The 25,461-nt window shown below is 28.8% G+C and overlaps 2 protein-coding genes across 6 annotated transcripts; both read right to left on the bottom strand.

The window, feature by feature from the left end:
* Positions 1–213: 213 nt before the first annotated feature.
* Positions 214–7,977, bottom strand: LOC106789639 (sialin-like). 2 transcript variants are annotated; one of them, XM_014754031.1, is made up of 10 exons: positions 7,632–7,977; positions 4,693–4,840; positions 3,445–3,632; positions 3,220–3,350; positions 3,022–3,127; positions 2,736–2,820; positions 2,281–2,648; positions 2,057–2,189; positions 1,693–1,934; positions 214–1,609 (listed from the first exon to the last, which is right to left on the bottom strand). In XM_014754031.1, the coding sequence occupies exons 2-10, from the start codon at positions 4,715–4,717 to the stop codon at positions 1,385–1,387; spliced, it is 1,503 nt and encodes a 500-aa protein (XP_014609517.1). In that variant the 5' UTR covers positions 4,718–4,840; positions 7,632–7,977; the 3' UTR covers positions 214–1,384. The 2 variants fall into 2 exon arrangements, with proteins under 2 accessions (XP_014609517.1, XP_014609518.1); XM_014754032.1 differs by lacking the exon at positions 7,632–7,977 and adding an exon at positions 4,909–4,937.
* Positions 7,978–10,710: 2,733 nt separating this feature from the next.
* LOC106789633 (ral GTPase-activating protein subunit alpha-1) lies at positions 10,711–21,537 on the bottom strand. 4 transcript variants are annotated; one of them, XM_014754019.1, is made up of 23 exons: positions 21,205–21,537; positions 20,256–20,366; positions 20,096–20,113; positions 19,795–19,966; positions 17,969–19,701; positions 17,762–17,893; positions 17,117–17,347; positions 16,608–16,798; positions 16,421–16,519; positions 16,048–16,332; positions 15,836–15,961; positions 15,574–15,741; positions 14,798–14,908; positions 14,559–14,717; positions 14,291–14,470; positions 13,833–14,196; positions 13,603–13,751; positions 13,333–13,508; positions 12,795–13,254; positions 12,406–12,692; positions 12,188–12,324; positions 11,861–11,959; positions 10,711–11,422 (listed from the first exon to the last, which is right to left on the bottom strand). In XM_014754019.1, exons 1-23 carry the CDS (start codon positions 21,308–21,310, stop codon positions 11,259–11,261), a joined length of 5,658 nt encoding a protein of 1,885 aa, XP_014609505.1. In that variant the 5' UTR covers positions 21,311–21,537; the 3' UTR covers positions 10,711–11,258. The 4 variants fall into 4 exon arrangements, with proteins under 4 accessions (XP_014609505.1, XP_014609502.1, XP_014609504.1 ...); XM_014754016.1 differs by having other exon boundaries at positions 10,712–11,422; positions 11,861–11,986; XM_014754020.1 differs by having other exon boundaries at positions 11,331–11,422; positions 11,808–11,986.
* Positions 21,538–25,461: the final 3,924 nt, after the last annotated feature.

A 25,461-nucleotide genomic window follows, 5' to 3' on the forward strand; every position in this document is an offset into this window, starting at 1 on the left:
AGAGATTGACTAATTTTAGACATTTATATCGGGTGAGATATTTCAAACGGACCACAAGAAAACCTCGATTTCTATTGGAAATTGAAGAAGTCAAAACTTATGTGATTTTGAAAGTAACATTTAAATTACTCACCCGATATAAAATTATAAACATTTCAGTGTAAAAATATTCTATAGACTCATGGGAATAATAAAAAAATCAATAAAAGTTAGAAGGAATGCTTATTTATTAAATAAATTATTACAATTTATCATGTATATACATAAGATGTATTTTCATTCATATATTCGATCGTAGTTATCTAAGAAAATGTTACAATAGATTATTTAAATTGTTACAACTTCGTTTCTTTTAATTTATAGTGTAAAGTAACATTTTGTAATTATTGAGGAAACTGTACATTGCAACAACAAGTTTTGTATTTTATGTGGGCAGTATTAGATTTTTGTTTATAATTTTCATCATGTTTTTTCTTGAGTATTACATATATTATATGCAAGTAGAATGATTCAAGCAAAAATTAAATTACAGATGTTTCGATTATTTATGATAACACATGTTTGTTAACAATTGTTTATGATAAACACATCAAATCTATTATAAAATACATTATTGCTAGTATCGTTTTCTTTTTTTAAGATATACAGAATGCAGTTTTGAAAAGTTTTCTAGCAATTGTTAAATTATAAAATACAAGTCAATAAGATATATAGTATAGTAACTTCTGCAACAGGTCACAAATATTCTCCGATTTATATAATATTGGATTAAAAAAGCATGGGTAAAAAATAATATTAAAAATTTTTCATTTTTGGTATTCATTAAATAGCTCGAAAATCATTATTACTTGTAAATCAATAAGAAAATATTACTTTGTAAATACTTATAAATAAGCATACTTATAGTACTTAGTTATAGTTTTATATATATATAATGTTATATATATACAGGGTATCCCACATAACTCTAGTCACGATTTTTCAAGTACTTGCGATAATCAATCAACTTTTGTTTAAAGTATTTTTTTGTCAGGTTATCGCAAGTACTTGAAAAATCTTGACTGGAGTTATGTGAGACATCCTGTATATATATCAAAATCGATGTATAAAATCTATATTTTTGGTCAGATAAAATATAAAAGTCGAAATTCTGGTAGTAAAAGTAAATCCCTTATTAAGATATTCTCATTGAGATGAAATACTTAATTAATAATGAATGTAAATTAAATATGAATTATAATGAATGAAGTTATACATATGTATATGTAAATTGTGCATCATGACAGACGTCAGAGAATGAGATATAAAATGAGAACTTAAAATTATTTTCCCTAATAAAAATGTAATCTAATAATCCACACTAGATTGTAAATCGTAATACATCCTAAAGACGTTCACTCTCAGAATTATTCTCAGTCTGTAATTCTTTCATTGGTAATTCCATTACAGTCATTTGCTTCTCTTCTTCCGATATTTCTGTAGGTTTGACATGGCTCAAATCGTTCCACGGTTGTGTTTGAGCAGATCCAAATATCCAGAACAAAACTGTTGCCGAGATAAATACTCCTGCCGATATCCAGAACATAATACGCCATTCTTCTATTCCATTCTACAAAATAATAAAATATTAACAAAATTGTCTCAAATATAATATATTTATAAATAGATTTCTCAATTACTGTGTAGACTTACTCTTTCATTAGTTAAAGCGCCGATAATTGGTGGAATAATAAATCCAGGAAAGCTACCAAAAGTATTCATAACACCGTATAAAGAACCGGCAAAGTTTGGCGCAAGATCTTGATGATTAACTAAATTAGTTTGACATGCAGCACCGTTGAAAGTTAATGCTAAGATTAACATTACTATCGCTGTTGTTGAGTCGCATCCAGCATATGTCATAACGAGTAACGTAATAGCTGGACCCACGTGTGCTAATAAATAAAAAGATTTTTTATTTTTGTTTAAATAAATAAACGTATATATATATATATATATACGAATGTATTAAAAGAACAATCTAAATAAAAAAAATGTAATATTATATGATACTCACAAGAGAGCATAAATATGTTACGAATCCATCCTAAAGTTAAAATATTTTTTCTTCTGATATAATCACCCAAAGCAGCAAACAATACTCCAGCACCTAATCTGGCTATGTAAGGTAAGCCTGTAAGAAATCCACCCTGAAAATAAAACATTTTATGATTAATATAAAACTTAATGAAATTTAAATAAAGATATATTTGTGATTAACGATAAAAATAAAAAGCCAACCGATTTCATGTTGAATCCAAGTACTTCCAAAGTATACTTTGGACCGTTGGTTGCGATGAAATATATTCCCCACATATTTGCGAAATGTGACCATAATAAAACTAAGAATGGTAGAGACGTGGCAACAGATTTAACAGGAAGTGGGTTCTTTTGTTTCGATATAGTAGTCCCTATTTGTTCTTTTATATACGCTTTTTCTTTCGGAGTGATTCCTGGATGAACATCAGGCGTGTCATATATGAGGTAGACCCAGAGTGCATAAAAAATTAACATAAGTCCACTGGTAACGTAGTAAGCTGCTTTCCAACCAAAAGCACTGATCACTTGTCCACATAAAGAAAATGTTACAACTGTACCAAAAGGTCCACCTAGAAAACAAATTCCATAGTTGTTACAAATTTGTATATATAATTTAATTCTTTGTTTTATTAACATTGAAATGATTGGAATATAACCTTGCATAGTCCAAACAAACATTCCCTTCTCGCTAGGTGGTACCCATCTTGCTATCATCGCATGAAGAGCTGGATAAACAGCACCCTATAATAGAAAATTAATTGGCTTATCATATATTATTAAGTGTTAGCTATTAGAATTGATATGGTATACCGGGAGATAATGTAAAGTGTTATGAGATTAAATAGAATACTTTTGAGAGTGTTAATAATCACACAAAGTATACAGATAGGAAATGCATTATGATTAATAATATTGATTGTTAAAAAAAAAAAACAAACTTACACCAAAAAATCCCATCATAAAACGAAGCACGAAAACAAAGCCATAATGAATACTAGAAGCCCATGGCATCAGAAGATTTAATACTGCAGGAATTAACGTGGCGAATCTGATAATAATAGTAATACGTGAAAATTTAATTAAAAAAGTTAACCAATGTAATATAGATACAAAAAGAAAAATAACAATAATGTAACTTACGCTACAACTTTGGAACCACCGTATTTTTCTGCTAAAAGTCCAGCCGGTATGCTAGCTGGCAAAACACCATAGAAATATCCAGAAAGTAAAAGACCTTGTATATGTTGATTCCATTCATAACGTTCACCGTACTAAAATTCATTAAAATATAAATCATTTATATATGATATATTAATCTGCTAGATATATAAAATCAAAAGTAATATTAGTTTTAAAGGATATTACATCTTTCAGCTCGACAGTCTTATTACTTGTAAGAGAAGTTTCGATACAAACAGGACCACTCTTTCCAGATTTACTTGTCGCATTTACCATAGCAACGATAGTAATAGATAAATTTGTGCGTATCACGTATGAGAACATACAAGCTAGAAACATCATAGCACCGAGGATACCTCTGCGTGGTATTTTTTCTGTAAAATAAAATATAACAATGAATATATAATTTACAAATACAATTGTTGACAGTCAATTATTTTAGATAATTTTGATATAAATGATATTAGATACTCGAGATGTTCTTTATAAAGATAATTAATCAAATATATTTATTTATTTATATATTATATAGAATAAAGTAATAATATTGATCGAATGATATATATTAATACATTTAATTTTAATATATAAAATATTATTAATCCTAATTGTGTCAGCCATAAATGTTTTAACAAAACAACAATTTTGTTGATAACATGCAGACCTTTATGTAACGCGTATTATGACATAATGTAGTTGTTTATCTCTTACTAAAATTAAAATGTTTGCTTGTTTTTTCTTTTCTTTTTTGGTTCTTATCTATTAAAAAATATTGCGAATAATTTTCCATGTAAACATACAAAAGAAAGAAGACAAAATAAAAATTGGGTCTATTTTTATTAGATGACCTTGACTGACACACATTTATACAATATACATTCCTTCCTATCTATTTTTATTAAAGTATACTTGCGTGTATATATTCTTTATAAAATAAATTCGAATTACAAATGATTCGAATGTAAATGAAATGAAATAGAAAACACCTTCCCTCAAAAAAAATAATTAAATATAAAAAATATATAATGTACATATGAATCTACTTGAAGATATTTAAAGTTTTGTATTAAAAAAACATAATACAAATATAATTATAAAACATTCTGGATATAATGTATTCTCATATTGTCGTGATATAAAATTAATTCATTGTTTTTTCGAAACAGATTTAAATTATTTATGATACTTTTACATTTTTATTCAAATTTTATTCAAACGAAAAGATATTAGACACGTAGACTTGTTCTCTCTATAAATAAAACCTATTTACGTCAGATATCATTTTCATAGACAGAATGATAAATTATAAATATATATCACTCTCTCTCTCTCTCTCAGGAGTAATAATAATTAATAATTAATTACTTATATCGTATATCTTAGGAATAGTATCTTCTCTTTCATTAATATTAATTTGTATTGAAGATTGCTTACCATTGTACTTCCGGAAGAGTGTCATTTTTCTTTTTGTAAGACGACAATACAATTGATCAAACTGTTCTTTGTATAATTAAACTTTTGTTGCACTATTAAAAATCCTTTATTATATTTCTTCGATCGAAGAATGTTCTTTTGGAATTATCTGTAATGCATAATTGATTAAATAATTTAATAAATAAATGAATAATATATTTAAATAGTATTACGAACAAACACAATACGTATTAGTTAAAATGCTACATGTCACGGAAGTACTACGTTATCAAATGTACGTATTATTTAAATACATTTTAACGTTGTTTAATTAATAATAAGAATAATATATTGTTATATATAATTATTGTATGTATTTGGATATAATTAGAAATGCTGCATATGCATAAACAAAAATGACGTGATAAATGTTTTCGGAATCGTACGTGTCTCACGTAGTCTCAATCAAAAAAGGCGCGGGTGTGCCCGCCATATTTGAAATCTATATTTACGCGGGAACATATTTTAAAATCCTTTCTCACGTTGCTTTCGTTTACGCAATGTTATTTTTATCGATTGATTTCATCCCGATGCTATAAAGAACATAATCAATAATTTGAAACGTATAAATATATATATATATATTCGTACAATATAAAAATTTAACATAAAATTAAACAAATTTTATCTTGAACATTGGATACAATACTGTTGAATATATATATGTCTATAAGCTAACAAAATCTTACATAATCTTTCCTTCTTTATTTCTTAAGATCATTATCATAACAAATACTAATACTATAAGCTAACAGTAACGTTTGAACGAGATTTACATACACAAATTTCATTAGTAATAATTTGTTTCTAAGAATAGTGGTCAATAATTGATTGAATGTCAAATAATCGGATTCAAGTTCGTTAAAAAAATAAAACGTAAGAAGGACGTAGAAAATGGAACAAGGATAAATAAAAGATACTCTCTCGAAATGAGAGTTGGTTTAAATCAACTACGAGACTTATCGGTGTTTTTTTTTTTTCTTTTTAAATACCTCGCGCTTGGAATTCGTAATAAAAATAAGGAATAAAAAATAAGGAAAGAAAAAAACAATGAGAGATTACGACGTAACATTTTAATGAATTTTTTATATTAACTATCGTTATATATATATAAAAATCAATCGATTATATCTACTATTCCTCATTGATTACGATTAATCTAATATCAAGTTTAAAGATGATTGTAGAATGACGTTATTGTTTCATATTTCTCATTAGAGCTTTGTTTAAATGGTATTATTATTATTATTCTTTCTTTTGTTGTTGTAACATCCGATATAATATGTTTGTATGCATATTCTGTTCGTTTAAACTGATTCACATTACACTAACCAAAGGAAAATGTACTTTTTAATTTCACAGTAATGTTTCAAGGTTACGCACACCGTATATATTCTAAGAAAAAATAAATTACACGAATGATAATAGATTGCATTGATCGCTAAGAAACGTTTGAAACGATGTTTAAACAAAATGATTTTAAAAGGAAATTATCTGAGAACAAAAAAAAAAATATAAAATACACATGAAAAGATATATTGTTGGAATTTTTCGATAAGTAAGATTTATAATCATCCAACGATGTTCTCGTTTAAACTCTTCGTTTGTTTATTCGAATGATTTATATTAAGAATTGATAAGCGTTAATTAAACAAAATAAAAACAAATGTAATTAAGAAAATATTTATTCAATGATTATAACGAAATCGAAATGCAAGCAAATGTGTTTATTTACTATGGCTTTTTAAATTAATCATTTTTGTTCCATTTTATTTCCTTATGCACTTAGAATGTATGTATGCACTTTGGGTTATTAAAAGGTTAAAAGATACTTGAACTATTTTATTTAAAGTTATCTATGGAAACTTTCGTTAAATGTAACTAACAAAACTACACATATATATATATATATATATATATATATATATATATTTACTATGATAAGTATAATTGGATGCACTTCGTTATCTATTGCAATATCTTTTAGGATCATCGTGTCCTAATTTTCTAACTAAATCAGATATTCCAAAATTAAAACGTATAATATATTTAAGATAATTAATAATAGTTATTTATTCGAAATGATGTAATAATACGTGAATTTTGAAATAATCTTTGAATACTTAAGCAAAAAAAGAAATGTGAAACTATACAATGACACGATTCTATACTTATATACATATATATTTACTTTATTCTCTTATCTTATCAACAAAATATATCGCAATATATAATATATTTTATTTTATTAATAACTATATTTATGATATTATGCAATTTTTCATTTATTTATTTATTTATTTCGTATATATGAAAGTATACGATGATATCGAATAATTATATCGATATTATTATTACGTGAAAATTAATTAATCGATTTTCTTTTTTATCGATTGTTGAATACTTCGTAAGAATATTTTCAAAATTTATTGGTATGACGTAATCCGTGCATTTAAAACGAAATATTTCATATAATTTTTACAAATTATATATTTGTAATAAGAATTCTTTAATTATGATAACAAAAAATTCGATAATTATTACGAGAATGTATAGAAACGATCGAAAAAAAATAAAAATTAATGGTTATATATATAGCGCGCCAAAAGTGTCTACGTGACATTTCAATGCAATTTCAGGAAAAGCACGTTAATTGAATTTTATTCGTTAAAAATAAACGTATTAAAATAAAATCTTTCTAATTAATTATTATGTATTTTAAAATATCGAATATTATACGTATGCTATAATAAAAATATAAAAAATATAACAAACAGAAGGTACAACGTTGTAACGTAGTTTATTCGCGAATGCGTTTATTTCTAACACATTTATACAGAATATATATGTGTGTATAGTAACACGAAGATAATTTGATATTATATGCAATAAAAACTAACCTCTTTTTTCTACACGTGGATACGTTTCATTCTTCTTACAGGTTTAAAACTAATTTTAAACTTTGAATATGACTTAGCGATCAATATATTATTGGATGCACGTTGCTATAAAATTTCACTGTATCGTTACTTTTTTTGTCGATTATTAAATGAACATTTATTTTTTCATTTTTCGTCATTTGTTTTATCAATGCAATACATACAAAGAATTGCTTACACAACTGAACACTCGTGATGAATAATTCTTTTCACATTCTTCAAACAATGTGTACTAGAGGATCAAATGATAATCCATTTATAACGACGTTATGTTCCCGAATGCGATTCAAGCTGCTACCAAGCTTTTCTAAAAATTATTTCTTTTTCTTTTTTTGCCCTCCTCTTGTTGGCACTGTCACCTGTTGAACGATCAATACATCGATGATATGTGAGGTAAACTTTCTACGTTATCATTGAGAAAAACTATTGTACTTTATTATCGACCGCGGTAACAGAGCTGTGTCGGTAAATTATCGACAACAATAACAGAAATGTATCGGTAAGTTATCGACCGCGATAGCAGAACAGTGTCGGTAGTTTATCAACGGAGGTTATGTAGCTGTATCGGTAAATTATCGACTGCAAATATAGAGCTGTGTCGGTAAATCATCAACCTACCTTAACCTGTTTTACCGACATAATTATTTAACATAGTTTAATTTATTAGATGTATCTACAAATAATATAATCGACAATAAGATCAATTAAATCAATTAAAAAAGTGTCTGAAAAAAATGATTTCACGAGTACGTTCGTCCATACTCAAGATAGAATCATCACAATTTTATTGTGCTGCAAGACATACAGTCAAATACAGAGATATATAATTAACACTATGAGAAAAAATCTTTGGGTATAACAAGTTTTCATTACAATAAAATATTTTTTTATGTTTTTGCAAATTTTTTAAATATCATGTGTTTATAACAGGTCCAATCAGCGCTTTATATTCCTCAGATCAATTGTATTACGAGTACAATATATTCATACTCTTTACAGAATAATATGTATGTGTGTATGTAAAGACTGTTAAGTTAAATATATTTAATTATGTTAACCGTACAAAATAATCAATGTGTTAGAATTATTATTAGAATATTTTACATTTTATATAATAGTGTTCAATCGTGCAAACGAATATTTGCAATATATATTTTATTTAATAAGCAACATAAACCTTTCTTTTTATTTTTGTAATACGAAAAAAAGAAGAAGAATAAGAACAAATATTAAATTGTTTTATAATACATATAAAACATTTTGCATATATATATATATATAAAGCATGTATACATACATATATATCCTGCATAAAACAGTAACATAAGTAAATATTCTTAAGCGTATGTGTAGATGTAATTAGAATTTGTAATATTTGTATATATATAAAAAGAAAAAAAAAGTTAAAGAACTTTCTCATATTTCTATATGCATTTATATCTTTTTTGTTTATACCTTTGTCATAAGATCAGCTTATACATATATATATTTATACATACATATAAACGTAAAATCTTATAACAATAATATAACCAAAATTATAGCATATAGTAATCAGTAACATTAATTATAGAACAATTAAGTACAATATACAAATACAATTCACAATAGTAATTTGAATTATCAATAATAAACAATTTCAATCTTGTGTATGTGTGTGTAGTGTTTGCACATGTGAGAGAGTGCATGTACGTATTATAGATCAGATTAATAATACATTTTAATAATAATACATCTCATAATAATGAATTATTTGATCAAATAACTCCACCACCATCTCTATCTATCTGCTTAGCACAATTTATGTACAATACATACATTCCTCTTTTCATTCTTTCTCAATATAAATTAGTGAAAAAATAATGCTGCTTTGGCCATGATCTATCCATTGGTAATTATTACCTAAATTTTCATTCGCTAATGTCTACAATTTTGAATGTGTGTGTGTGTGTGTATTCCTTTTTTTTTTTTTACTAGATTTTTCTTAAATGTTCAAAAAATTCTAATCACACGCAGAAAGTCTCAATTCTTCTAACTGCACAAATTTCAAAAGTATCTTTATACGCAAACAAAGATATCGGACACTTATCGTAGCGTAATCTAATTACTTTAATAATTCATCATTTCTTTTTGTTTTCTTTCTTTTCGTTATTTTATTATTTATTAATTAATAGCATTGTGAAATAGCATTAATACTTTTAAATATTATCACTAAGTTAATATTATAATATATTAAGCAATTACTTATTTGATAAATGTTGACTTCATTATTATTATTATTTGTTTAGTCAATATTTTGTTTTTTTTTATGATTTCTTTCTACTATATATTTTTTTCATTTGAATTTATACATAGAAGTACTTACATGTGATTCGACATTACAAAAATTAAGCACCTCTGGACTTTGGTATGAAAAAAAATATATTTAGTAAACAGCTTTTCATACTACCAACACTTTTGCTCTATTATATTATAGACAATAATTTTCTAAAAAATGTATTTCAAGTACATAAAAAAAGAAAAGTTAATTCAATATTATCAAACCGTAGAAAAAGTAATTGGAATGCAATATTTAAGAGCGTGTTTAAATTCAAAATGCATATGAAAATAGAAATTGCGAAAAAGAGAAAAACGTATTTGTGGAATGTACAAGTTGTTTCGAGTAAATTGTTGAAAAAATAATAATTAACTTTTCCAGAATACTACTTTGGAAAAAAAAAATCTATAAATATTTCATAATTACAACGTTGCAACATAATCGTAACTTACGATTACAACTTTTGCTTTTATATACTTTTACAATATATATTATTTTTTTTTCTTTTTTTTTTTTCTTTTCTTAAATAAAATTATATTATTTATTTATAACACTTTTTTGTAAGATTTGAAAGAAATGATTATTGCAAAACTACATATTGTCATGTTAGATTTCTTCAAGTATTCTATTATTATTATTATTATTATTATTATTAATATTAATATAATTATTATTACTTGAAATGCAATAAAAGATTTCTATAACGTATGAAAACATGTTCACTCAATACGTATGTGTAATTTATATAACTTTCTTATTTCAAATAATCAATCAAATAAATTTGTGAAAATTGCTGTACAATCATTCCAGTTCGTATTTGAAGCTGGTAAGTGTTATAAAGAAAATATATACTTATTGTAATATATATATATGTATCTATGTGATATACAATATACTTTTATATGAAATTATATTGTAATAAATTAATATTTTGATATAGCAACAAATAAGTAATAATAATCAGCTGTACAACTATTGTATGAAAATTAAACCTAAGGACGGAAAACAGAAAACACTAAACCTATTCATCAAGATGTTCAATTCCCTTTAAATCAAATATTTGAGAGTTTAGTGTAAGTATATTAAGTGTTACATTTTTCTCTTGTTATTAAAAGACACCATTCTATATATATATATTACTGTCTATTAACTAGATTAATTTAAAGATTCCCATCAGGAATATAATAGAAATTAAAAGGCATACCTAAACCACCAATTTGTTTTGTTTCTTCTTTGTGCAAACATTCTTATTAGAAAATTAATGTCTCAGTTTATTTGTATCTTGGACTATCCGGCGGTGTAGGCTGTGTATTTGTTCTCTGCTTTGGCCCACTTTTGAAAGACATCTTTTTAACAGGTCTTGGTGAAATTCCATGCAAAGCAGTATTTGTATCCTGAGCATCAGCACTGAACCATACTCTGCTTCCGTCAGAAGCTACAATGAATATTAATAGATTTACTATTTTTTACAGTTTTATCTATTACAATATTACATTTAAATAAAAATTAAAAAAAATATAATAAAAAGATAAATGAGGAAAGAAATATAAACGAATGAATAAAATTTAAAATGATAATGAAGTTATATATAATTAAATCAAAATGATCATAAGAGAACGAAAATGCGTATAACTTATTAAAGTATATAAATACGAATATAGAGTATTTATATATGATTAGAAATAAAGTATAATAAAAAGAGAAAGAGAGAAATAGATACAGATGACATATAATAAAATCAGATAAAAGGGATATCAGATAATCGTTTGATATTAACACTGGAAGACAGCACAGAAATAATATTTAACTAATAATACTACCTTGTTGGATGGTGTTACAAGGTGGATGGGGGTTAGTGGACTGAATTAGTCACCTCTATTTGCACGAATATCATTGCTTGTTGCTGAAGTACTGCGCAGACCAGAACGACCTTGATGGGAATCTATAAGCGCTGCTGCTAGGTTTGACGACGCTGTGGATTGCACGCTTGTTGTAGATCCTGATAGTATGATATTAATAATAATAATAAATTCAAAATAAATAAAAATTGTTTGTCATGCTGTTGAGAGTGATGATACCAATATGAACTTAATCTTTTTGTTCTTTTACTCAAAACTATATCACACAATATTATTAATAATAATAAAAATAATAAAAGACAAATATAATCATTTTTCTTTGCAATAAAATAAAAACTAACCAGACACAGAAGACGTTCCACTGAATGGACTTGCTGGTTGTACCGGAGAATAAACATTAGCTGTGAACTCTTCAAAAGTTGTTGATTCTTTATGATTTCTCATAACAGTGTCGATAGATCTTGCACGTTCTTCGTAACTGAAATATATCGAATTATTTTTATATTATATTGTACAGATGTTTTTATAAGATATAATGTATTATTAATAATAAACATACTAATGTTGATATAATGTAAGAGTAGATCTCTTAGCTCTGCTTGCAGCCAATGCTGTTGTTCTAACCAGACCAGGAAGAACTTTATCTTCAACAATACATTCATCGAATAGTGGACCAAAAAATGGAATTTCCGGTTTTCTAGATATTTGTATTCTATATAATTTATTGTGCAGTGGATAAATAACTATTAAAACATCACAAAATTCTGTTGGTATGATATCTCTACGATAATCTCTCCAATGTTCTGACCAAACAATATGGACTTCATCATTCCCGAGATGTCGTGTCTAAAAATAAATTTATTTTAAAAAATGCAACATCAATATATATTTTTAATTAATGATAAATACTTTTTATGTGATGATATATATATAGATAATATGACATACCTTTTGTAATAAACTTTCTGTACTATCGGATGGCATTCTTGTTGCTACATGAAAGAGTACTTCAGTAAAAGATGTTGCAAAATAAGGTGCTGTTACACCAGATGCTTTTCCAGGTACAAGACCACCAAGAAAGCCTGTATGCGATTCAAGTTCAACTTCCCAAGCTAATCTGGCTACAAAATTTTCATACTCCTTGCTAGCCGTGACATTGCTTAATATTGAGTTTTTATCTTCTTGTCCTTGACTAACATAAATTACTGCAATCTTATGCGTCTCTCTAGAACGTTGACCATCAAGATTCCGTAATTCACGTAAAAGTTTTTCATTCTTAGTAAGCAAATGTAATTTTCTGCGTTGTTCCCAACCAGACAAACCCAAATGAGAAAACAGTAGCCGGCAGTGATGAAATGGTGCTGGTGGTTGACGGCACAATGGTGGATTAATTGGTGTTGCACACATGCTAAAGGAACATATACATAAAAAGTTAGTCTAATCAATATTATTTAATAAATATATAATATATAATAAATTTAATAACCTAATATGTTGGCTCCAATTATTAAGATGTTCTTGCTCTGCATTTCTTTGATTTAAAATAGTTGCAATAGTTTCACTTTCAAGGTACAATCCATGTGGTGGATTAGCTGGCGCATTTAATGCTATCTCCGGATTACATAGAACTTCAGGACTTGTATGTCCTATGTATTGAAGAAGCTAAACATTCGAGGTACTTCAGTTATAAAATTTGTTTCGTTATATTATTAAATAAAAAATATAAATGAAATACAATAGTTATGTGTATACTTACATCATCTAAATTATCCATATCGCTAGCACCATTTGCAAATGTTGGTAAAATATGAGGCTCACGATGCCTTATCGTGTGTCTTGAAACACAACTTTGTTGTGTTATAACACTATTTAATTCTTCCTTATGAGATTTTATATTCCAATCGACTAAAAAATTTATCAAACAAATAAAATAAATAATATATACAAAGTTTACAAATACGTAAATAATGAATACAACAAATATACCTGATTTTGCAAAAGGTGTTTGAACTTCATCGTCGACAAATGGTTGACTATACAAAATGGAACTATCCCAAGATGCCTTCCCTGCTAAATCACGTAACAAAACTCTAACTAAAGAAGGAGCTGTTGTTAAACCAGCTGTAACTCCTCCTCCAGGTGCATCAAGTGCAGCTAGTTCAACCAGAGACATTATAATTGAATTGGACAGCATTAATAATTGTATATTTGGTGCTTGAAATATTGCAGAGGAAAGTTCATCTCCTTCGATTCCTGGTACATCATCTAACTCGACGACTAATGAAGAAAGACGTGCTGCACCAATACCCATTGGAAAATGACCCAGATGATTAATCAAATGCATCATTACCTGTTAAACGTAAATTTGTTTACATACATCATATAAATATTTAAACAACAAAAATATATATATAAATGGGTGAAATATAGAATTCTATGTTTACCATTTTGGCTGCAAGTTGAACTGAATGAACATTACCACGATGAGGAGATTTAGAACACACTTCATCGGTTAAATTATCCAAAGTGATGTCAGGATCAAAATCATCATTTTCATCTTGATGAGACATGTTCGTTTTTGGTGGATCTTTTCCTCCTTTATTTTGTGCTATGTTATCTAAAACCTAATTACACATAGAAACAGTTTTAATCAAATACAAAGTATTACTTAGATATACAATAATATTACAAAAATTATATATCGTTACTAACTGTGAATAGTGTCATTAAAAGTGGATCTCCTTGATATACACGTAATAATACAGTTGGACCCAAATTCATAGCCCATTCTCCTAGACAAAATATCATTGATATTGTTAATGGACCACGTCTTTCTCGTGCAGTCATTCGTCCAAGAGTTTCTGAAAGGATCTGTCAAATATACACAATTATAAAATTAAATAAAATTCTTTTTATATCGAATTAATATAAATTGATATAATGATTCATACGTGAGTGATTTTGCATGGCACATTGGGATACAACTCTAATAAAATGTCTGCCTTATCGCACAGAAGTAAAAGTGAATCGCATGCCACCTGAGCAACCGTCGCATGTGTAGCCTGAAAAATATATAATACAAATATTATTATATATATTTTATTTTTGGACAAATAATAAACATAAAACATTAGTAATATATATGTACAAATTAAGCTACCAAGTATTTATAAAATAAATTTGATATTCAGCTACTAAACACATAAGATACAAAGTTCGTGTGCATTACACCATGCAAAGATGACAACATCCTGTAAAACGTAGACACTAGTCAACAGAGAAATACTGGAACACCACACAATAAGAACACAATTGTATGTTCTTATCTATATATATACATACATAGATAAAAAAAAAAAAGAAAGAACTACCTGTTCTACTAAAGGAAAATAGAAACCAGTCTTGTACCGCTTGATCCTTTGCATCTTCTGTCAATCAAACTTGATGGAAAAGATATCTACTTACATGTTATTATCTTATACCTATTATAATCAATTGTTTATATATTACTAAAATTATATTAATAAGTTTATTATACATTCCTTCCTTTTCTATTATTCAAAGCACAATTTTTGGAACACCCATTTGCAAGCAACTAAGATCTATATAACCACTTTTAGCACATGCATAAATAATAATAATAATAATAATAATAAAGTTTAAAGTCTATATATAAACTTATTTCATCACCATACAATTTGACTATTAAATAAAATTATTAACTCACCCTCAGAGCAAGAAGAAGAACAGTAACAGCCTCTGGAATTCGTGGATGTCGATTTTTATAAGATAATTCTCTGTATACAAACATAGCTATACTGGAAAGGGCTAAACATCTTGCTATGCCAGTTGGTTCGCGTCTACAAATTCTCAGAAGAATATTCACTATATGTTCCTATAAATTTAATTATTTATCTTTAATTTATTATATATATATATATATTTTTAACGCGACCATTGTGTAAAATTTTAATAATAACTTCAAATACCTTTGCATCAGGGCATACTTTTGTTAAAGTATCAGATCCATTTGGTTGCAACAAAGGTAATTTAGCTACGGTTGCTGGTAATGATAATAGCGAACCAATGATAGAGACTGCTTCTGTTCTGGGTGCCTTAAATAAAAATTATTATGTATATCTGCGATATATTATATGTATGTATAATAATATTAATATATATATATATGTGTGAAAAGTACCTCAACATCTTGACTACTTAATATTACATTTGCTGCATGAATATAATCCAAAATAAGAAGACTAGAACCAGGTAGATTTAAACTAAATAATCGAGGCCCAGTGTATTTGACTAATACATGGAGTACTTTACTATTGTTACTAGAAATGCCATTGTGAACGGCACGATAAAAAAGATTCAAATGCTGTTTCGGTAAATTTATATCCAAAGGTTGAACAGTTAAGAGACATATAAGGCGATACGCAGCTAATTTGCCTACTTCGTATTGAGCTGGTAATTGTATTGCCTAAAAAATAAGAAGTGCTTATATTAATGAACATGTACTCGTAGAGAAAGAAATATTTATATACGTGTTATTATAATTATAAATTTACCTTAAAACACCATGGGGCAATAACAGTTAATGGTGGAATAAGTTCTGGAGCGGGAGGTGTTACTTGATTGTCTCCAGAAACACCTTGATTTAAACGGATCTATAAAAATAATGAAAATATCTATTTGTACAAAATAATTGTTTTGTCATTAGCTTTGAAAAGTATAAAAAAAATAGTTAAAGTTTACCTTTATAAGAGTTTGCGTAAGTTGTACAAGATAATCCATAACTTGACCGTGTAATAATGGATCTTGAATATTATTTACATCTCCCAAAGCAGATAACATTCGCCTCCATAATACAACAGCAACGTCTGGCAACCATCCTCGTACCCCACCGCCTGCCATAACAGATCTTCTTTCTGTTATATCATTCGCATCTGTAAAATTTCAAATGGATATTATTTTTCTTATTCTTTTCATTTTTAATATTATACCTATAATGGATAAAAAGATAAACGAATTAATCCATAGTAAGAAGCAGAATTATTTAAATTAATCTAAATCAGTATAATTCTATCTAATCTTCTATTTTGTAATAATGCAAAGAATGTAGTAATGCTATTTTGATTGATGAAATAGAAGTTTAATAATATAATTAATAAAAACCTTACTATACTATATTAAAGTGCAAGTATTAAACAAAAATGTATGTTTAATGTAAACAACATATAATGGGAAGAAAAAGAAATACATACCAATACTGCTGCCATCAATGTTTTCTATTTGTATTGGACTATCTTTATTGCTGTCAACGCCACTGCTTGGTGTTGGAGAGGGACAACGTGGAGATGGTGGTTCACTATCAACTATGACAATGCTATCCAATGATTTAGCACGTCTGTTTGGTAGCATTTTTCCAGTTATTGATGATGTAGGACCACTCGATAGTAATCGTGCCATATCTTGCTCTATGGATAGGGGAAGTACTGCACGCGAGGAAATTATTTACACTTAATACGAAAGCCACAGACACTATGAAGGTTATTGATATTTTAAATAGACTTTTATTTTCTTTTTTCCTTCTACTCCCCAACTCAGGAACAGAATTTAGATATAATTAATGATGAATAAATAGATATTGAAATATGGAATATAAAAATGTGATCAATTATTGTGAAAGATGTCTATTGATAACACAAATAAAATGGCATAACGTCTGACACAAGAATAGTTATTTTTAACCTGGTGTCAGTAGTAAAGCAACATAAAAAGTATAAAGTTATAAATAAATTGCACACAGTATAAGTAACATAGATGGCACTACTAAGAGGATTGAACGTGAAATTTAAATTTTATAAAATAAAATATCAGTCAATATAATGAATTATTTTTAAACTCACCAGGAATACCGGTATGTACAGTATGGGTACGACTTCTCTGAAACTTCGTACGAGCTTTTCCATTATAAATAGTATTATCGCTTGCACTGCGTGGTAACAATCGTCCTTTTCTTAAATCTGGTAGTGGATGGTCTATTGTAAAATCAATATAATTATATATAAAAACCCATGGGGATATAATAAAAAGATGTACAATTGAAATTGTACCTGTTACATTTTCTTTCGACGTGGTATTACTTTCTTGATCAATACTTCCTTTACACGGTGGCTGAACGCTTCCAATAGATGCAGCACGACTTCCAACTCCACGCCGTCGTTTTGTTTTTTGTTCACTTAATCTATCTAATGGTAGATCATTTAAATCTAAGTTATATACATGCCTTGCAAGTACTCGTGTTAATGTATCCAATGTTTTAGCCCATTCACGAATTAATTCTTCCCATTGTGTCAAAGAAGATAATACTTCTAAAAATTGATCCCAAAGTTGGGTAGATATCACTACATTTAAATTAGCTTTTATCCAAGTAACTATCAGAGTTTGAAATATTGCAGGTGCCAATTTGCCTCCAATAGTTTCGTGGTGTTTGCGACGAGATGAATTTTCACTTAATACCAAGGAAGTAATTTGAAGAAGTACTCTGAGCAACTGTTCCCACGTTGCAGGTTCCAATCTTGAATGCATGACAACGTATCGATAAACATTCAAAACTCTTTTACAACTATCCGTTTGTTCTTCTATCAGAGCTGCATTCGAATTTAAACCAGAATATTCGAGGAAAAAAACGTGTGACGCTTGTGTAATAAATACTTGGAGTACATTTTGTAATCCTGCTCTAATAAATAAATTTTCTCTATGTATAGCACCTAAATATGAATCATTCCTCAATCTAGGTTGTCGATAATTTTCAGATGGACTCTTATCCGTCTCGTTAAAATCTTTCTTGAGGCTATCATCGTAATCTCGTTCTTTATGACCATCCAATGGTTCTAACATAAATGGAGGTAATTCATTCATTTGTATCCAATCCTTATATACAGCTATGGCTTTTCTTATTGCTCCCGCATGACTGAAGTCTAATAGAAATGCTTGTCTATAAAGTTCATGAACAAAATTAACATTATCTCTATTCCCATAGAGAACTTCTCTGACTAAAGTAATAGCTGATATAGCGTTATCTTCTTGATTTTGATTATCGTGTTGAGAGAGGGCAGATTCAGGTGAAAGTAAATTGGAATCACTCGAATGTTGAGTAACTGAAACACGACGTAGCTCTGATTCTGGATTTTCTTCATTGGGCGTTGTGCTTTGTGGAAGATTTGTAAAAAGGCTATCTTTTCTTGCGACATGAGTGAAATTTGCAATCCATTTGATTAGGGCAACTTTACAGAGAAGATAATTATTTTGACTTTGATTGGTTGGTTTTCTCACTGTAGGCAACTCTAAATTAGGCTTATATAAAGAAAAATTGTCATCAAATTCTGGACAAATATATCGGAGGTATGTTGATTTAAAACGTTCTAATAAAAATTGAAATGTCTTGTGCTGCCTCGTTGCTTTATCTCTCCATTCTATCTTGACTACTTGGGTTACCATGAACTCTAACAATGCTTCTAAAAATCTAACAGTCTCATTGTCTAATGGTTTTTCTCCTCCTTGTGGAGGTAAAATAGGTCCACCATCTACCTGACTTACTGGACTCTGATTCGAACCATTATCATGAAAGTTACTTTGTATCACTTGTGCATCATAAAAGTCTCTTTTCTCTTTTTCATCCGATGTGCTTGTTTTCGTTGTTTTTTCTTTTTTGTTATCAATTTTGCGTTCACATTTATAATGCGAAAAATGTGGCGGTGGAAAACCTGGGACCAAACATGCAAACATTTGATGGATAGGTTCAGGAGCATTTTCACCCAGTGCTTGATACCATAAAATGAAATATCTAAAACATACATACGTAGAAATTAATATAGTTTTACAATATTATTTTATTATTGTCTGTATATAATCTTAGGTAAATTTATAAAGTCTTCACCTTATGGCCTGTCTACGAAGTTTCCAACTATTTCCAGGGTGTAATAATTTTTTGAGAATCCTTGCAAGACTGTGACATTGCCATCGTTTATTTAAGAGTTCAGGAAGGAGAGTTAAAACTTTTTCTAATAGATGTAATACTTGTTCTAATTCCTCTCTATGTGCCTTGTGTACTAAAAATAAAATTCAACATTAGTCATTCAGAATTCATAAAAGTCATGAATATTTAATTAAATAACTATATCTATATTTATACTATAGGGCGATACAAAATACTATTTCTAGTTACCAATTTAACTTACCAATATGAAAAGAAAGTTCTGTCAGCGTAAGAGAATAAAATTACATTTAATTAAAGAATTAATATGTAGAGAAATTACAATGGTTTAATGGATAAGTACAATTAAATAAGACTTTTGATTATATTCCTATAGAATTTAATAGAATTAAACGCAGTCTTACCTCGCTGTCGTAGATTTGCTTCTGCTGACACAAAGCAGTCATATAATATAAAATAAACATGACTAAAATTTCCTTCAAAAAATCCTTTCGCTTCATCTGTATCCAAATTTTCTAAAAAAAATAAAATAGAATAGAATTTAATGTTAACTTTATTATATCCTAAATCTTTAACAGAGTTTGTATTTATAGCTAATGATACATATTACAAAGTGGTCTAAAAATATTTTAACCAGTTCTGGAATTCCTATACAGATGAGTATACAATATTATCTGTATATAATGAAAGTGTAATTTTAGCTGGAAGTGGAGGCCACTATGAGTTGGTCGATGTGGTCATGTGGTTTTGTGATTAGATACCAACTACTTGCAACGTAGTATAATTACAATGTATCAACTATGTATTATATTTTTTTTCTTTTAAATAAACACCAAAACCAGTCAAGATCAGAAGAATCTTGTTAATATATGTGTATGTTACAAGATTATATAAATATAATTAATCTATAAACAATGACAATCGGTGTAATTTGATATAATTCTTATATAGAATGTATGTAAATTTTATTGATCAAAGAAAATTAAACGTAAAAGTTTTAATATGAAATATTTGTAATTGTTACAACAGTAACAGTAAGAAAAATATTCAATTCTCATCGAGTAGAAGTTAATTGATGCTAAGAATATTTGCCCACTCCTTTCCTCTCTCTTTCTCGTTCTATCTACCTACTTACTCGTGTATCTACCTACTACAATCTAACTACATATCTATTTGACTGTCTTATTCTATTCATTCATCATCTCTTTCTCTCTCACATGCACTCACACATTCTCTCTCTCTCTCTCTTTTCCACGCACCCACACACTTGCTAAAAAGACAAGTAAATTTTGAGGGATGACCTAAACCAATGATATAAGCAAAGTTCGACGTTCAAAGATATTGAAAGCTTACCTAGGACTATTTTAAGATGTTTAAATCGGGTCGCACTGTCCTTCTTAACATCCTGAACTTTGAGTGTTGATTTTTTGACGTCTACATGAAGTTTTTTACCGAACATGGTTCAATGCGAGCCGTAGCCGGCCGCGAATGCAGAAAATACCATTGAGAGCAAACGAGCTAATCCTCATCGATAAAGATGCAACTAACTGTACACTATCACCATGTCGAAGCCTCGAAAAAGCGCGGCACCTCTATCACGAAACGCCGTCACAATTTTTATGAATACGTATAACTATCATCAGTTGTACGTAGCGGCCATCTTGATGTCCACGGCGCGCACTCTTCATAACCTGTCGGGGCAATGACATCATACTCTTTATTCATGTCAATATTTTTTACCTTCTTATATTAAATTTATTTCATTAAATAATACTTAATTACATTTTTATTAATATATTACAATAATATAAAATCATTTAATATTAATTACCTTACTTCTTGAATTATTTCCTTTCGTCCTTCCTGGCGAGCCATTGAATTATTTTAAATATTACCGCTACCACACTGTTTTATCTACCGACGTTACGTTAACGTCCTATTAAATTTAGATTTAAATATTATATTAAACGATGCCGTGTGGAAAATCTATGGGTTTAATTTTAATTAAGAATAAAAAAAGAGTAATTAAAAAATGACAATTTACGATTCACTATGATGACATTTTGAATTTAATTTTAGTACGCAATTAAAAATAAAACTAAGTGGCGCTGCTTGTATGTTCTCGACGTCACATAAAAAAACACAATTATAAAATTTAATGTTATATTTATTTAATATAAAACCACGTGTTATATATATTAATCAAAAAAGATTTGATTTCCTAAATTTGTATATAATGAACATATAAAAAATATGTTAATAATATTAATTAAAAAATTATGCGCGTTTTTATAAGAATGCGACTTTATCGACTTCGAACAGTAGCCAATCAATAATCGAAGTTACTAGCAACTAATTTACAATTATATGTTCGATATTTAATTATTTCGATTATCGAAGAAAAAGGATTATATCGATAGTTCAAAAATTGCGAGATAAAAATAATTTAAATTATTTGAAAAAATGTCGAGACTAGGCCGATCGAAACTACGATCGAAAATTTTAATTGAAGAAAATGAAAATAACATTGAATTAATATTTACACAAATTACTAACGATCAAGAATTAAAGAAGATAAAGGAATTATGGAAGTTTTTAGATTCGCAATGTAACTTGAAACCATTTATACCATTAGAATGTATGTATTTACTTCATTGTAATATTAATTTTTGTTATGATCTTTCAATATATATATATTTTCTTTATAAATTTTATATGTTAATTTTAAAATAGCAAGAAAAATAGTTGAAAAATCATCTTCATGTTCCTGCATGTATTCCCATACTGATGAATTTGAAAATTCTGAGAAATCTATATGTGATATGTCTTCTAATTTAAAATCAACGTCTTCATTATATAAGAACGAATATGATTCAGGTAAAAAAAGAATTTGGTATAATGGATTACGATTGTTTCAAAAAATTGGGTTGGACAAGGCCATCCTCTTCGGGAATAAATGTAAATTTTGTCTTGCGGAAAGAGATCTTGAGTTAGTTTTGATAAGGATCTCATATTAACTAAAAAATGGAATAAATAAATAAAGACACCTTTCTCTAATTATCATTTCGATTCGCAGGGAAAGCAATTTGGATTATGCTGATACAGTATTTCAAACGTATGATGAAATGAAAGCAGAGATAGCATCGTTTGAAGAACGTTTAGAAAAACGTGGAATTGAAAATTTGAATGCCTTGGAAAGTTAATTGATGGTTTTATAAAAAGCAACTTTACTTTTTGTTGAGAAATTATTTATGTTAACTGTCCTAAATATATAAAACGTATATACTAATTTGCAATTACTAAAACTATTACGCAGTGTTACTATATATTTATGTACATATGTACACTATTATGGATTAGATTATATATGTACAAAATTGACACGCAGTTTTTATACATATGTACATACTATGAATCTAATTATGTAATTATGAATTACGTAATACGTATGTACTACAACTTTAATGAATCGGTAATTATTTTTAAATAAGTATCTATTACTTACTCTCTAATAATAATACATATATATATTTTTAATTTCTTACTTAATTAATGTACATTTTAATGAATTTTAATTTATGTAGAAATACTTGATTTACACAAAGATGAATTTCAAGTGCAAAAGGATAAATTTGATTAGCAAAACAATGAATTTGGAGTACAAAACGTATGTATACACACTAATATTAGTCCATCTCTAAATATATATATATATAAATATACATTATATATAAATTATAATTACCATATAAGATGAAAACAATATGAAAAAAAAGAAAACACAGCAAACAGTTGACCTAGAGAGATTAGAGTTGTATCAACTAGAAGAGAAGAAGGAAAAGTGATAGATTAAGGAAATAAAAGAGAAAGGTAGATATTAAAGAGGAGTAGGAGGAAGAGGAGGAGGAGATGTAGAAGGGGGAAAGAGGAGGGAAATGAGAGAAGAAGAGAGACAAAGTGTGATGAGGTGTGGAGAGGAGAGAAGAGGAGAGGAGAGGAAAAAGCAGTCTCGTTGACGGAGATTCGACGAAGCAGCGATGTTTAATCGGTGTTGGCCCGCATCAGGTTGATCGAGGACCCCCCAGTCGGGTGTTTGAGGACGACGACGGCGACGTGAGGCACACACTGTGGGGTACCATGGAGCACACCGTCCATGGGGTGGGAGAGGAAAGGACGCGAGTAAAAGCAAGGAGGGTACCCGGGCTAGAGGCTACGTTCTCCTCTGTGCCGATGAAGCGAACAATGGAGGCGGGATGCTCATTTGTCTGCGGGTATTGTTGTTCACTCGGCCGGAAACACGAGAGCTCTACGTACTCTCTCTCTCTCTCCCTCTCTCTATCTCTTTTTCTCCCTCTCTTTTTCTTTTTCTTGCCTCCTCCCCTAACCCTCCCCTTTGTTGTCCTTCACTCTCCACGTCTCTTCCTCTTCTTTTCTATATTTCCTTCATCCTAGTTTCTCTTCCTCCCCTTCTTCCTCCTTCTCTCTACTTCATCGTATCTTCCTTTCTCTCATTTGCCAATTAAATTAGTCCATTTATTGTCAGATTTTTTTCCAAAATTACGCCAATAATTGTTCCATTGCAATTAAATTCTCTCGAGGAAGAAAATCCACTACTACAAATTGACGTTATTGGAATAATATTGAGAAATATATCCAAATTTTCATCGTATTTGAATGCTTCGAAAAGCTTATTTAATATAAAAATAGTTACGGTAACAAATCTATTGGATTATAGAATTGTAACAGAACGTGTAACAGCCTAAAAATGACAAGTATTCCATTATATCGATATTGCGATGATGGTCCCAAGATAAGAATAGACCGACAGAACCCATTTTCATCATAATCAAAATATCACCTATGTTAAAACAATGGTCCCATATACAACGATTGAAAAACAACCTTAGGTATTACGTATACAAGTCGAATGGATGGTGGGGGGATGGTTTAAAATCGTTGTTGGATATTTAAAGTTAGTCTCTATGAAAGACGAATTAAAAATCGTTTGATATTTTGAAAAGGTTTTTAGAAAGACCGCACAACGTTCTCTCTCGAGGGCCATTTTTGGAAGTATATAAACGTATAGTTTAAAGAGTAACGTTGGACAAAGAAGTTGATCTGAAGATCCTTTCGATAGAGAAACGATGGGGTCGTCTCTCTCCTTGTTCTTCCCTTGTGCCGAGTTTGCGTTCGATGACCACCGATGCGGACAGTAGCCATCTTGAAAACAGGGTCCCGTTTCGTGGCTTCTTCTTCTTCTTCTTCTTCTTGGGAAGACGTGCTTGTATTTGTATATACACGCGTATATATATCTATATATTTTATATATAATATAAGAGAAGAACGCGTGCAAAAGAGAGGAGTAGATGTATAGTTAAAAAGAGAGAGAGAGAGAGAGAGGGAGAGAGAGAGAGAGAGAGAGAGAGGGAGAGTGAACGATGAAACACGGTGAGAGGATGTGGGGGTGCATTCTGGCTCATTGGGCAGATGAACAAATTCGTCACGACGTACCCGTGGATTACGTGCAGGCCCACGTTGGTCCCCCGAACTTCGGGGCCCTGTGCATCGAAGAATGGAAGGAGAGAATCAGGGTAAAGGAGACACGTCCCC

This window comes from Polistes canadensis, unplaced genomic scaffold (genome assembly GCF_001313835.1).
Source record: "Polistes canadensis isolate GaletaPanama2010 unplaced genomic scaffold, ASM131383v1 scaffold_193, whole genome shotgun sequence".
In the NCBI taxonomy this organism is placed as follows: domain Eukaryota; kingdom Metazoa; phylum Arthropoda; class Insecta; order Hymenoptera; family Vespidae; genus Polistes; species Polistes canadensis.

Bases quoted from the DNA above. Each gene is read 5' to 3' on its own strand.
- LOC106789639 (XM_014754031.1), bottom strand. From the start codon at position 4,717: ATGACACTCTTCCGGAAGTACAATG. The intron at 2,190-2,280 runs GTTGGCTTTTTA...TTTTATTTTCAG, and splicing joins TTGGATTCAACATGAAATCG to GGTGGATTTCTTACAGGCTT. The intron at 1,935-2,056 runs GTGAGTATCATA...TTTATTTATTAG, and splicing joins TAACATATTTATGCTCTCTT to CACACGTGGGTCCAGCTATT.
- LOC106789633 (XM_014754016.1), bottom strand. From the start codon at position 21,310: ATGTTCGGTAAAAAACTTCATGTAGACGTCAAAAAATCAACACTCAAA. The intron at 16,799-17,116 runs GTATGTATTTCT...GAAATTTTACAG, and splicing joins CATTGATGGCAGCAGTATTG to ATGCGAATGATATAACAGAA. The intron at 14,909-15,573 runs GTGAGTTAATAA...TATATTTTTCAG, and splicing joins TTCTTCTTCTTGCTCTGAGG to GCTACACATGCGACGGTTGC.